The sequence below is a fragment of the Xenopus tropicalis genome, chromosome 5 (genome assembly GCF_000004195.4).
Source record: "Xenopus tropicalis strain Nigerian chromosome 5, UCB_Xtro_10.0, whole genome shotgun sequence".
NCBI lineage: Eukaryota > Metazoa > Chordata > Amphibia > Anura > Pipidae > Xenopus > Xenopus tropicalis.
Window position 1 is genome coordinate 132,807,746 of NC_030681.2, and position 13,896 is coordinate 132,821,641.

Sequence of the window (13,896 nt, forward strand, 5' to 3'; positions counted from 1 at the left end):
CTGCGGTACTCCACTAACCACACTGGTCCAATTAGAAAATGTTCCATTTACAACCACTCTTTGTACTCTATCCTTCAGCCAGTTCTCTATCCAATTACAAATATTATGTTCTAGGCCAATATTCCTTAATTTGATCATTAACCTTCTGTGAGGTACTGTATCAAACGCTTTAGCAAAGTCCAAGTAGATGACATCAACTGCCATTCCAGCATCAAGGTTCCTACTCACCTCCTCATAAAAGGCAACTAAATTAGTCTGGCAAGATCTGTTACGCATAAAACCATGCTGGCACAAACTAATAGTATTGTGAACTGCAATGTATTCAAGTACCCTATCCCTTATTACCCCTTCCAAAAGTTTTCCTACTACTGACGTCTCGTGCCTGGCGTCAATGCACCTGTTGAACCTACTACTGTGAATAAGGTGCTACCTGAGGCATGTTTAGGCACGAGGGAGCCCTATACTTCATAACTTCCATTGAAAATACATATAAATTTCAGGCTTGCCTTTATTCACTATGCCTTTGCATTTTCTTGTCATCTGTGAAACTGCACCCAATTGGTGCGCATATAGGGCAAAGACAATGCCATATGTCAGTGAGAAATGTACTAGAATTTTGGATTAAGTTTTAAATAGTTACAAAAGACCCCATGGTGTATTATAATGATTTTTTGCACTTTACCCATAGCTCACTGCTTGCTGCAAAAACTGCCAAATTGTGATAAAAAATCAATAATCATTGCACTTTGGTGGGTAAAAAACTCCAAATGTCTGTGTCACCTGTCCATCACATATCCAACGCAGTCCCTTGTGGGAGAATAGGTGGCACGGGGCTGTGCAAGGTGTCCGAGGGGGGCAGTAAATTTGGAAAAAAGAAATGTTAATCAGACGCATCCAGTCTGCAGCTGTTGTTAAACTCCCAGAAGCCCCTGTGGATTGTAATTGCTGTTCAACCACAATAGAAGGCTGCAGGCTGGATGCCTCCAATATACAGTAAATAAAAAACATCTGTTATCTCCCATTGTAATAATAATGAAACTTGCACTTTTTTCAAGGAAATCTTTGCAAAAGAGATCCCCTCTGAGACCAGTGGGCCTCCAAGCCCTGCCCTAAAGATTGACCCTAGATACCCCATGGGGGGATACACATGGTGCCACCAGAATCACTCCGTAGCGCCACACACTCTGAGACGCACAGTCAGCACCATGCATTAACAACACCTCTCACTACCAGCCCTTCCTTTGTACTATACACACCCTGTGAAACAAAAGGCAGTATATAAAGGCCAAAGGGGAGATGTGCAAAATGGGGTGAGCTGGATGAGGTCTGCTGCCTACACCAATTAATTAGTGCTCTTTGGCTTGTAATGATGCCCAGCGCACAAGCTCCATTCAAGGATTCATCACGATGCTGCTGCTGCTGTGCTCAGCTGTAAAACACAAGCAGCCTGTATACAATAGGAGGATAATACACAGGGAGGGGTTAAGGGAACAGAATTCCCATCCAAGCTGCGCTTTGAAGCCTGTCCTCCTTGCTGCTGTGTGGTTCATTCCACCTCACTCCCTCCCTCTCCCTCTCTCGCTGCTCTCTCTATAGCTCTGTAAGTTTCTTCTTTCTGCCCATAGCCTCGATATGTCTTTCTGGTGGATTTATCTTGCCCTGCTCACTCTCGCCTTCTCACTTAATAGCCAGGCTCTCAGGACCTACCCATCCAATGAAGGTAAGTAAACTAAGAGCAAACTGTGTGTTGACCCAACTATAGCATCATTACTTGTCAGGGTACCAGTTTGTAGACATCTTTGGTACAGGCAGGGTTCAGTCTATATACACACATATATACAGTATGTATCTGGTAGTGTATGTGGGATTCATACATCTGTAATGGGGAGCTACTTTTGAGGATTTTATCCTGAGATGGATTTCTTTTTAGCACTGAACTGTACAGCATAAAGAAGTTGGCTGGGGAGGAATGCCCTGAGATGCTTAATATGCTGTAGATATGCTTATCATTTAATACATAGGTGTGCTCCTGGAGTTTGGTCTTCTAGATCCAAAGAAAAGGGAAAGTAGTAAAATTATTATGTATTCAGTTAATAAATATATTGTGCCAGGTTGCATAAAGCCCACTAAGAACCAAAGTAGAGGAGAGTCAGTGGGCAGTGTTGAGGGTAATGGGCAATGCCAGAAAGCCACTGATGAAGCCACTTTATTCCACATGTTGGGCTGCTTATCACTTTGCCAGGTAACAGTAGGGCTGCAGTCTCTGTAGGTGCGGGAGCTTGGGGTTGGTCCAGGTGAGGTCTCAGTAAACATTCCTGCCATGTGCTCGAGTGAGAGCTGGAGATGGGAAAAAGGACATCCGACCGACCAGCCTCATTTACAAACGCGGAATTAAATTACTGCTCTGTTATATTTGTACATTTTCTGTGGCACAGCAGGTTTCCCAGCACGGCAGCCCTGATATAAACATGACTGTTTTATTGATTTCAATTGATTCTTAGTTCATCTCTGCTCCTTACCAGCCATCCTGGGGATAGGGGCAGCTCTGATTTACTTCTTTCTGGGCATTTTATTTCATGTTCCTCGAAATGAGATCCAGCCACTTCTACAGTATATTAGCAGTGTGTATATGGCTACTGGCAGCACCTTAATACAACATTCACTGGGTATATCCATGAACTGGGATATATATGGTCATAAAATGCTGATATTTTATTTGAACCTAATGATCTAAATTCACTAATTACTTATTCAAAGAGTATGCACAAACACTTGCTGACTCACATATATATATATATATATATATAAAATAATTAAATCAACTAAATAAATGTATCTGTCTATCTATTGATCTTTATCATTTATTATTTACATCTTCATTGTGTTTGTATGAATAAGTATGGTATAAATAGTCATGAATATATATATATACTGTATATATATTAATTGTGATAGTATCTATTATGTACAAATATGTCGTCCATTTTCAGTATTAATTTATGTTAACTCAGCATGAATCCTTATTAATGTCCAAACAGTTGGTTAAGAGACGATATTAGGTATAGTGCCCTCAGCTAATAAATGACCTGTCACTGTACCTGGAAAACCCCAAGTATTCTGAATTATCCCATGCTTATGAATACACCTATGTATACTATATATATATATATTTCACTAGATAACTATCTACCTACCTGAGCTACAAGGTCTCCCACCCTTATTAAAGTCCATGGGCATTAAGCAGATGTGCCTGTGCCATATAGAGAGTAGAGAGAGACAGAGGAAATGTTGCAGTGTCCCCTTGTTTAATTTATTATTTATAAGTACTATTTGTGGCAGCCTACAGAGTCAGGGAGAGAGGGAGAGCCAGGGAGAGAGGCAGATATCAGTGCAGATGAGGGCACTTCCAGCTTTGATGTTTGGGGCTGTCAGACAAGCAGTTACTGTTTGTGCTCCTCGGAGCTTCGATTCTCTTACTCTGCCAACAGACGTCCCCCAAAGTCAAGGCATTTAAGGCTGCATTAGCTCTTAATATGTATATTTGACATTAAAAGGCACGTGGTCTCTTTTATAGATGTAAAGCTACATGATTCTATCACAACATTTCTTGGGATTTTGATATTTGATGCGCATAAGGCTAGGGGAAGCAATATTTCTCTCTACACTACAAGGATTACTATGGCAAGGTTAAAAGGCAATGAAAACTCTTGTTATGAACTAAATCAGCCCTTGTGCATTCTTTTGGATGCAAACATAAAATACTTAATAAATAGCAGTGTAAGTTGTGTGTCACAGCCTCTGGGCTGGCTTTGTATTATGCTAGATCACCTGCAGTTTTGTGGGGGTGTATTGAGATACTATTGATACCTGTCCTACTGTGCCAGGGGTATTGGTGGAGTGAGTTTTATATATGTGAACAGGCCACAGGTCTTGTGCATGAATTGTTTGCCAATAAAAACTGAAATGCATGCATTACAAAAAAAAATAAATAAATCAGATTTTATCTATCATCTATCTATCTATCTATCTATCTATCTATCCATCATCTTTCCATCTATCTATTGATATCTATCTATTGATATCATCATTCTGTTATCTATCTATCTATCTGTCAATCAATTATCTATCTATCTATCTATCTATCTATCATCGATCATCTGTCTATCATCTATCTATCTGTCAATTAATCAATCATATATCATCTATATATCTAGCTATCTTTCTAGCTATCTATTTATATCATCATCATTATGTTATCTATTGATCTATCTATCTATCTATCTATCTATCTATCTATCTATCTATCTATCTATCATCTATCTATCTATCTATCTATCTATCAACTATCCGTTAGGACAATGGATAAAAAACATGCAGTGTAAGATTAAGTGAGCTCTGGACTCCAATGTAAGCCTTGATAGAACTCACTGACCCATAGGAACAATGTGTAATCCATTAAGAAACCCTTATCAGAAATGCACAGTGAACAGAGCCACCCAGTACCTAGGGTACAGTCACTGGGTAAAATATCTCCCCCTCCAATAGTTGGCACTCAGGGACAGCACGGTACCACAGCCTTTTTATAGTTTGTATCTCCAAGCAAAACACTTGCTTTTATGCTGTGTCAAGGACTTAATTTATGGCATTGCTGGTCTTCAACTAATTTTATCTTTGCTATGTAGTATTTATAAAAAGCAATACCGCAAATATGTGCGTACTGCTGGACTGGATTTTATCCAACCTGCCATATATTTTTCTCTAGCACATGCTTCTAAAGGGAAGGATAGTAATCTAAGGCGGATTGAGGGACCTCAGTGACCTTTTCCAGGCATGTTCTGTAAGTCTCTCCATCTTCACAGATGTAGTATGCAATGCAATAGATCAATAGATGGAGCAACCCCCACTGTATTTTCTTATTGCAGCCACTCCTGTTTCCTTTGCTGTTTTCCATTTTCTCTCCGCTGAGCAGAAACGCAAACTGCAATTTTAGAATGGTATTTATGTTTCTCAGTTATGGTGGTCAAGGTCAGACACAGGCTGTGCAAAGATGTGTATACCCTGAACTGAACCATACGCCTTAGGGATAATTCAAATATTACATGGAAACCAGTCTTTGGACCTTTTATACTGATAGTGTTGCCTTTACACACACACAATATGCCCCCTAAAGGCTGTGCCCTGTCAGTGAGGAATTGGATCCATAGTGTACCCCAATGTGCATTAAATTCTATTTACTAAACACTTGTGATTAAATGAACAAGGACCATTTCACACCCAGTATATAGGTATGGATTCAGACTATTTATGTTAAGTATTATGCACCCTACTTTTATGGCAGAGAACTTCAGAATATGTTGGTGTTTACAAATAAGTTTATAAATAAGTGATAGTGATAATAATATCCATAAACTATAATGTGCAGATAGAGTATAAGAAATCTGGGATTTACTGCATATATGTGAGATGTAAGTATGCTAATAAATATATTGTATATGACTGTGGGGCTGCTGGTAGCTATTCACTGGCAAATGCTCTTGGTCGTATATTTCCTCCTAATGTCTGTGCAACATATGCTGGGCTGCAGAATACTTTATTAACTGTAAGGTATGGTCCTAGGGGCATGTGATGCAATTCTACAGGGATTGCTATTGCTATTGCTATCCATATCTACTAACCCCCAGTATTACCAAATTCACATATATTCACTGATACACAGGACAAACAGAAAATAAACAAAATACATACCATTCCAGACATACACAAAAGCATGTATGAAATTCAGGAAAGATGTAAATAAAGTAGAGGCACATTAATAAACCACTGATTTAAGATCCACTAATCCAAAGATCTAAGAAAGGAATAGTAGTTATTAAGAATGGATACAAACCAGTAGTTCTTCACATTATTTGAATATATAAACTTTATGAACATTTTATACACTTTTTTATGGTTTCTATATTTGAGAAATATTCACTGCATTATGATAAATGCCCTGTCCTAGACACATTTATATCCATTGCATTGCTTAGTGGGTTGTTAGTTAGTGGGTTGATCGCCTAGATGTTGAGACCAGGTCTAGAGTAAGTCTGTGGGCTGATTGGAGATAGAGTAACCAAATAATACTTCAGTATTCTTAATGGCCAAATCCTATTTATTGTGGGGCAGCCTTTTGACTACTAATACTTATGAGCATATGGGAGGGAGCATTCTAATCCTTAGGAGTTTATGTAGCATGTGATTCAACATTTGTACTGACTGTATTAATCCATTAAAAATTTCATATGGAAACCAATGTTAAGAATGGACCATGGTCTCTCACTTCAACACCACAGACGCTAGTTCTCCTCTCCAGCATCCCACACACCCTACTAGTCTTTTCTTGCCCTTCTCTCCCTTGACATTCTTGAGACGAATTCACAGCAATTAATCAATACTCTCTTTGTTTTTAAGTTTGTAATTCACCCCTACCAATGAAGAGTTCATAGCATGGTGGAACAGTAATGGATAGTGCTGCTTTGTGACGATGGATTATTGACTTTGTTTTTCCGACTAGGGAACATTCTACAGAAATCATGTATTGTATGTAGTAATCATTTGCGTGTGAGTTTCCCCCTAATGACCCCATCTTTCTTTCACACTTTCAAAACATACAGGTTGATTACTTGTCTCCTGATGAATTGTGGGTTATTTGAATGTATTTGATTGTAAGCTCTCCTGGCACAGGGACTGTTGAGTGGCTACAACAATGCTTAATTTTCTGTAAAAACAGCAGTCTGGGTTGAAAATGGTAGATAAAAATCTGGCATAAAATATGAGGATTTGGTTCAAGCATGCAGGCTGACCTCTCTGTTGAGGTAACAAAGCTGGGTACCTTGCTAAGTAAATAGGGTGTAAGGTGAAAATTAAGTCCAGACACAACAAACAGAAGTGAAAGCCATAATGCAGGTTATTTCTGTTCTAGGCCTTGTCTGACAGGGACGCCTTGTTATTATCTCCTATCAATAACTATAGAGTTCTAGCAATTGATGTTCACTCAGTTGTTGAAAGGTCTCGTCTCTGCCTGGCTGCCATCTGTAATGCAGTCTCTAGCTTTATACAGCTTTACAGTATTGATCAATGGCTGTGAAATGATCTGAAGAATGCCGAGGGAGGGGCAAGAAAAGACTTGCAGGGTGTTTGGGATGCTGGAGAAGATTACTAGTGTCTAGGGTGTTGGACTGAGAGACCCTAGAGTAAAACAGCTACGGGGTATCCATGCATTATACACATAAAAATGTATCTTGCAGACATGGTGCCCACCCTTGTTAAATGAATGATATGGTGGCCATATAGGCATTTCATTTAAAAACTACTTCTTCATGTGTCAAACAATAAGGGCAGCAAAGCACTTGGCAATGCCTCCTTTCTTTATCAGCAGGAGGGTCTATGGAAGGGTAAGGCTACACTCACACAGCAGTTTGCCAGTGGCTAATGCTCACACTGGGATCTGTTTGCCTTTACTTTTCATCGGAGAGTCTGTGTAGGGTTAATTATTAAAGCACTGATACATGGGATGGTCAAATAAATAACACATAAGTTCCAAGTGTCAGCACAAAATTCTTCTCAAATCACATCAAGTCTCTCTCTCACTAATAAATATATCTGTATGTAATATATATTGTATTTTAATACCTATAAACTCAGATGCACATACCATCACCACCGCTGTTTTTTCTAATATTAAGAGCACATTTACCATTACAACAGGTGCAAAGGCAAAAGCACTAAGGGACATAAAATTACAGGGTTCTCCTGCGCCTTTGTGGGGTACATCCTTGTACAGCCAACCACCAGCCTTCTTACTGCTGCACCGTACGGAGCAATCTACAGGCAATATACAGAGCAACTAACATGGCCCTTTTTTTACACTTGGCACATCGCCCCATACATAGTAAATGAACCTTATTTGTCCAGTCATTATTAATATTACACAAAGTTAGCAGTGGGGTAAAGGTGGCCATACACGCACCGATATTATCGTACGAAACCTCGTTTCGTACGATAATCGGTGCGTGTATGGCATGTCAGGGAGCCGACCGATATCGCAGGAAGCTGCTGATATCGGTCGACTCGCCGATCGGCCAGGTTAGAAAATTTTGATCGGGTGCCATAGAAGGCGCCTGACCAAAATTCTCCCTTCAGAGCTGAATCGGCAGAAGGAGGTAGAAATCCTATTGTTTCTACCTCCTTACCTGCCGATTCAGCCCTGAATGGTGTGTGGCGGATCTTACGATGTTTCGTGCGACCGACGGTCGTACGAAACATCGTGAGATCGCCACGTGTATGGCCAGCTTTAGAGTAGAATTTTTTTTTCCATTGATCCTTCTAAGCCGTTGATATCCTTGAGATTATTCAATTTTCATGGAAACCCTTAAAGCTAGCCCCATGATTTGAAGTTGCTCTTTTACATATAGACAAAGAGGGCTGGGCTTTGATCACTGTAAATGCTCTCCCTGTTTGACGTTAACCTAATGTGAAAACACAAAATGTGTCCCCTCTGAGCATGTAGTGTTGTGAACAAGTGGAATGGGTTTTTCCATCACATGCTCAGTCTGTGGCAACCTCTCTCTGTTATCAGCTGCTGAGACAAATTAGTAACCACTGGCGGCCTCTAATTGCAGGGACCTGAGGCCTCATGGGAGGTATATACTGATTATAAAAAGCACAGTGATTGCAGTCTGTGTGCTCAATGCCCAGTTGTCAGTGTTCTACGACTGAACAGCCTCTTTAACCATTAGTTACTGCAATTACTTTAATATGTGAGTGAACCTATGGGATCCTCTTTATAGCAAATGTGGAATGGAATGACTATACCATGCATCACAAGCTGCACGTCACTGAGATACTGTATATTATAGAATGAACAAGCATAAACCATTAGGAGAATGGAAGGACATGGCAACCTTTGCCCAAAACCAGGCTAATGTAAAGCAAAGAAAGTATTTGCACTGTGTTGGATATTCACCTAGAAAGCACTTTGATCATTATCACATTAACAAGAACTGCAAAAAGCTAGGAAACAATGATGGGAAAGTGAAATTACATAATAAGGAATTAGGCCCCTTTTTGAACTGAATTACTGTTACGCCACTCCCCTTATAAAAAAGATAAGGCCAAGGTGGTTTCCTTTAAAGTCATAGCATGAAGATGTTCCTACTGTACATAAACTGCAGTTTTGGAAAAACCACTCATGCATCCATGATGTGTCCACGAGTTCTTGATAATGAAATTATAAATGATAGCTAGAAACTGCTGATAATGAAATTATAAATGATAGCTAGAAACTGCTGCTATTGCCTAACTCATTATCACTAGCAAATGGAGGTCTACAAATCTCATGAACTGTAATGTCTTCATTTGTATAAGGCAGGATACCTGGAGCTGAGCGAGGGCATAGGTATTTAATGATTTAATGGAATATTGGTAGGTTTAACTTATAAAAGTCAACCTCTGATGCCACATATATATATATATATATAGTATACTGGACCAACATTCCTTAAGGAAGGATTTTATTGTAGGATGAAGTTAATAGATAACTGTGCAGTCACCAGCATTTTCCCCTAAGGGCCGTGGCAGACGGGGAGATTATTCGCCGCGCGAAATGCCATCCCACCAGCTAGAATGTAAATCGCCGGTGGGATCGCACACACCTCTCAAGGCAACTTCGGAGATTTCGGCAAATCGCCGCGCTGCGTATGCCATCCCACCGGCGATTTACATTCTAGCCGGTGGGATGGCATTTCGGGGAGATTAATCGCCCGCGTCAAGGGGGATTTGTCGCGGGTGACTAATCTCCCCGTCTGTCACAGCCCTAAATGTTCAGTATTCTTTACATCTAATGAATGGATTTATCATAGCAAATGATAGCTTGAGGTTTGTGACAGTAGTCATGTTACAATTTTGCATTATGAGTACATATTGATGAATTATTTGTACAATAGAAAGCACTGGGTCAGCTAAATATAATATAACATACCTACAATACAAGTTACATGATCCCAAAATAATGTTTTGGTGGAAGCAAGAGGTGACGGTTCCACTCTATGGATATTTTAGGCTGTATTTCAGTATTTAGTACCTTTTACGGATGAGAACAATTATTTACCTGGTACAGGTTTGTGACAAAATGTGAGATTTTGCCACCAGCAAAGGTTTTCCTCAAATCGCCTCTAGAATTTTGCCATGTAGTTTGTTTTGGTGTGGGAAAAAAAAGCGGACTGTTGTGCCAAAAACAAAAAACACAGTCAGTGTTATTCGCCCCTTGCCATCCACATTGTCCTGTTTATCAAAGAAGCTGGCTGGGCACTATGTTTAAGGGTGAAGACACACGGAGCTATTAGTAGCAGCTACTTTTTCATGGCTACTGACAATACTGAGAATTGCCTCTGCTAAAACACACATAGAGACAATTACCAGTAAATGATCAGCATTGTCTACTTTAGTAGCTGCTACTAGTAGCTCCGTGTGTCTTCACCCTAAAAGAAATTGGTAACGTGGCTTTTTTCCTATGTGGAACAGTGGTAACATATTGAAAAGGAGCTTCTCTAACAAAGTAGATCTATGTATATGCTACTACAGAGCTAAAAATGCCTTAACTAAAATTTAATTTCACCTTCCCATTGACTTGAATGCATTTCAGTGAAACTTCTCAGATTTGCAAACTTTTCTGTGGGTTTGTGTAATTTTTGCCAGAATGCCATAAGTTCGCTTATCACTAGTGCCTTTCCTTTGTCTCTAACCTTCAGCCATTAGCAACTATTGTTCAGTTCTTATGCTGTATTTATGCCTCTTTGGTAAACATGATCACATTTGTTATCTGGGTACTATCTGACACATTAGCTCAATGTGCTATTTATTTTTTTTCTTCCATTCAAAAAGCAGATGTAATTTGACTTTATGAGTTTGCATATTAAAGTGATGATTGTCAGAAGTCTTTTTATCCTTCATTAGTATTCAAATGGATATGAAACAGTGAAAGAATACTGGCAATTGCAATTGAATTATTTCCAGTTATTTGTCATTTTTCATTTGGTGGCAGTATTATACATTGTTCTGCATCATATACTGTATTGCTGTAACACTACCCAGAAATATAGTGAGAACCAAGCAGCCTACAGTAAAATGTTCCTATTGTTCCATACACGGGAAGCATGTTGTGCACATTCTCAGTATAATTACACTTGTGGACTTTGGGGCACATTTACTAACCCACGAATCCGAATCCGAATTGGAAAAATTCAGATTGGAAAACAAACATTTTGCGACTTTTTCATATTTTTTTGCGATTTTTTCGGCGCCTTTATGACTTTTCGGAAATTGCAGCGACTTTTTCGTTACCAATACGATTTGCGTGAAAAAACGCAAGTTTTTCGTAGCCATTACGATGCGCTCGTATTTTGTCGCGACTTTTTCGTATTGAGCGCTCGTAAGCGGCGGGCGAAACTTTCAGACTTAGCATGATGGCACCCTGCAGCTCCAACCCGGCCCAAGGAAAGTCTCCCATAGGGCTCAATGGCACTCTGCAGCTCCAACCTGGCCCAAGGAAAGCCTCCCATAGGGCTCAATGGCACTCTGCAGCTCCAACCCGGCCCAAGGAAAGTCTCCCATAGGGCTCAATGGCACTCTGCAGCTCCAACCTGGCCCAAGGAAAGCCTCCCATAGGGCTCAATGGCACTCTGCAGCTCCAACCTGGCCCAAGGAAAGTCTCCCATAGGGCTCAATGGCACTCTGCAGCTCCAACCTGGCCCAAGGAAAGTCTCCCATAGGGCTCAATGGCACTCTGCAGCTCCAACCTGGCCCAAGGAAAGCCTCCCATAGGGCTCAATGGCACTCTGCAGCTCCAACCTGGCCCAAGGAAAGCCTCCCATAGGGCTCAATGGCACTCTGCAGCTCCAACCCGGCCCAAGGAAAGTCTCCCATAGGGCTCAATGGCACTCTGCAGCTCCAACCCGGCCCAAGGAAAGTCTCCCATAGGGCTCAATGGCACTCTGCAGCTCCAACCTGGCCCAAGGAAAGTCTCCCATAGGGCTCAATGGCACTCTGCAGCTCCAACCCGGCCCAAGGAAAGTCTCCCATAGGGCTCAATGGCACTCTGCAGCTCCAACCTGGCCCAAGGAAAGTCACCATACTGAAGCTTGAATGAATCCGAATCTTTCGTACTCGGCACGAAGGCTATGAAAAAATCGCGACTTTTCGTGCAAGTAGTAACGCTACGAAAAAATCGGCAGATTTTGCGCAACATTCGGAATGGCAACGAAAAAGTCACGACAATTTTCCGAAAAATCGCCAAATACCGATCATTATGAAAAAAACGCAATCGGACGCATTCGGCCCGTTCCTGAGTAAGTAAATGTGCCCCTATGTGTTATGTATTTCTCATTGTATCGGTTGGGGACTTGAGTGAGGTTAAAGTGATGATGATGTTACGTGTATCTGAGTAAAGACATCCTATAAGAATAATAATACTTTTGTATGTGTATGCCTGAGTGTGTAGGCCAGACATTTACTCAGATGAATTTCTGTATATATTACCTGGGAGAATACTTGCAGACAACAGAATCAGCTGAATGTGGCTGTGAAAGAGTCAACTAGACAAAAGAGCTGATTACAGACTGCTGAACGCAGAGCACTGTGTTTTGGGACAGGGGACTTCCAGTCTTTTGGGAACTGAGAGAAAACTGGGGCAGCATGGGATTTTCTACGGAAAAAAAAATCTGAGACAGATTTGGGTAGCTACTGATCAACATTGTAAATTGTAAGTTTATATGACTTGATCCTCTGGACTCAATCTGCCATGGTGTATCTATAGCTAAAAATAATTTTCCACCTTTTGTCAAGCTTTTCTATTCCCTTGTTTTAGGATCTACTGCTAGATGTCCTTATGAAAGCAAAAGCCTGCCCACAACTGCTTTGCCTAGTTTTTATTCCCTTTCTCGCATACGTTGCAATTATTAGTCCTGATTAAGCCTTGTTGCCCTTAACAATGCCCTTTTTTTAGATAAATTAAAGACTATAATATTTCTTTGGTTTTTGGTAAAAGAGGTATAACCCCAAAGGAAGCCAAAACTGGCAACATAAATAAGGCTGCATCCAAGCAGATTATTGATATTGAAGCATACAAATAAAAACTGATGTTATGTGTTAATATGTTCCATATCCAGCCAACACTGCATTACGGTAGGGGTTATCCCCTCTAGGAATGGGTAAATGAACATGCCTTCTGGTTGCTATACACTATATTCCCGTCACAGGTCTTTCCTCCATCGGAGGTGGATGCCTCTCCCCGTGGGGAATATTACGACTAATGGGAATTTAGCATGAGCTGGCTCTGACGTGCAGATGAACTGGCTTCAGGCTGATATTTCCTAAGGGCCCCTACGGGAGTTAGTACAACTCATTAACTCATGCCCTCCTAAAAACTATTTTTTTGTAGAATAGTGAGCAACAGGGCGTAATCAACTCATTAAATACATTTGTATGGAAAAATAGACTTTCCCAAAAGACATGGGGACACTGTACTTACAGCTAGCCTATGCAGAAGTTATGTACAGCACTCTCTAGTACATGAAAATACAAGGTGAAGAACATACTGTAGTTTGTACCACCAGTTCCATGATTCAGATCCATAACCACAAGGCCCAGATATAACTAGGAGTCACTCATACAGTATTCCTTGTACATCTCTGAGTTAATTCTCTCTAGCGAGACATGATGTCAGTAAAGAGATCATTTCTGCTGTTACTCCCATCACTCACGGTAATTGTATTAAAGTCAGTTCATAAAACATTTATTCAGAGATCTATACATTCAAATATGAAATATGCGTTGGTTACTGAGAGTACTGTATATGGGTTG

The 13,896-nt window shown here is 40.4% G+C and overlaps 1 protein-coding gene across 3 annotated transcripts in view; it reads left to right on the plus strand.

Annotated features, from left to right (window-relative positions):
• Positions 1–1,509: 1,509 nt before the first annotated feature.
• LOC100494929 (ephrin type-A receptor 3) overlaps positions 1,510–13,896 on the plus strand; it is a 145,686-nt gene continuing 133,299 nt past the window's right edge. For 2 of the 3 annotated variants that reach the window (XM_004917767.3, XM_012971375.3), the window contains exon 1: positions 1,510–1,720. In XM_004917767.3, the coding sequence (XP_004917824.1) occupies positions 1,633–1,720 (88 nt within the window). In that variant the 5' untranslated portion in view covers positions 1,510–1,632. The remainder of the gene's footprint in view (positions 1,721–13,896) is intronic. The other variant, XM_002939924.4, reaches the window with a different exon arrangement.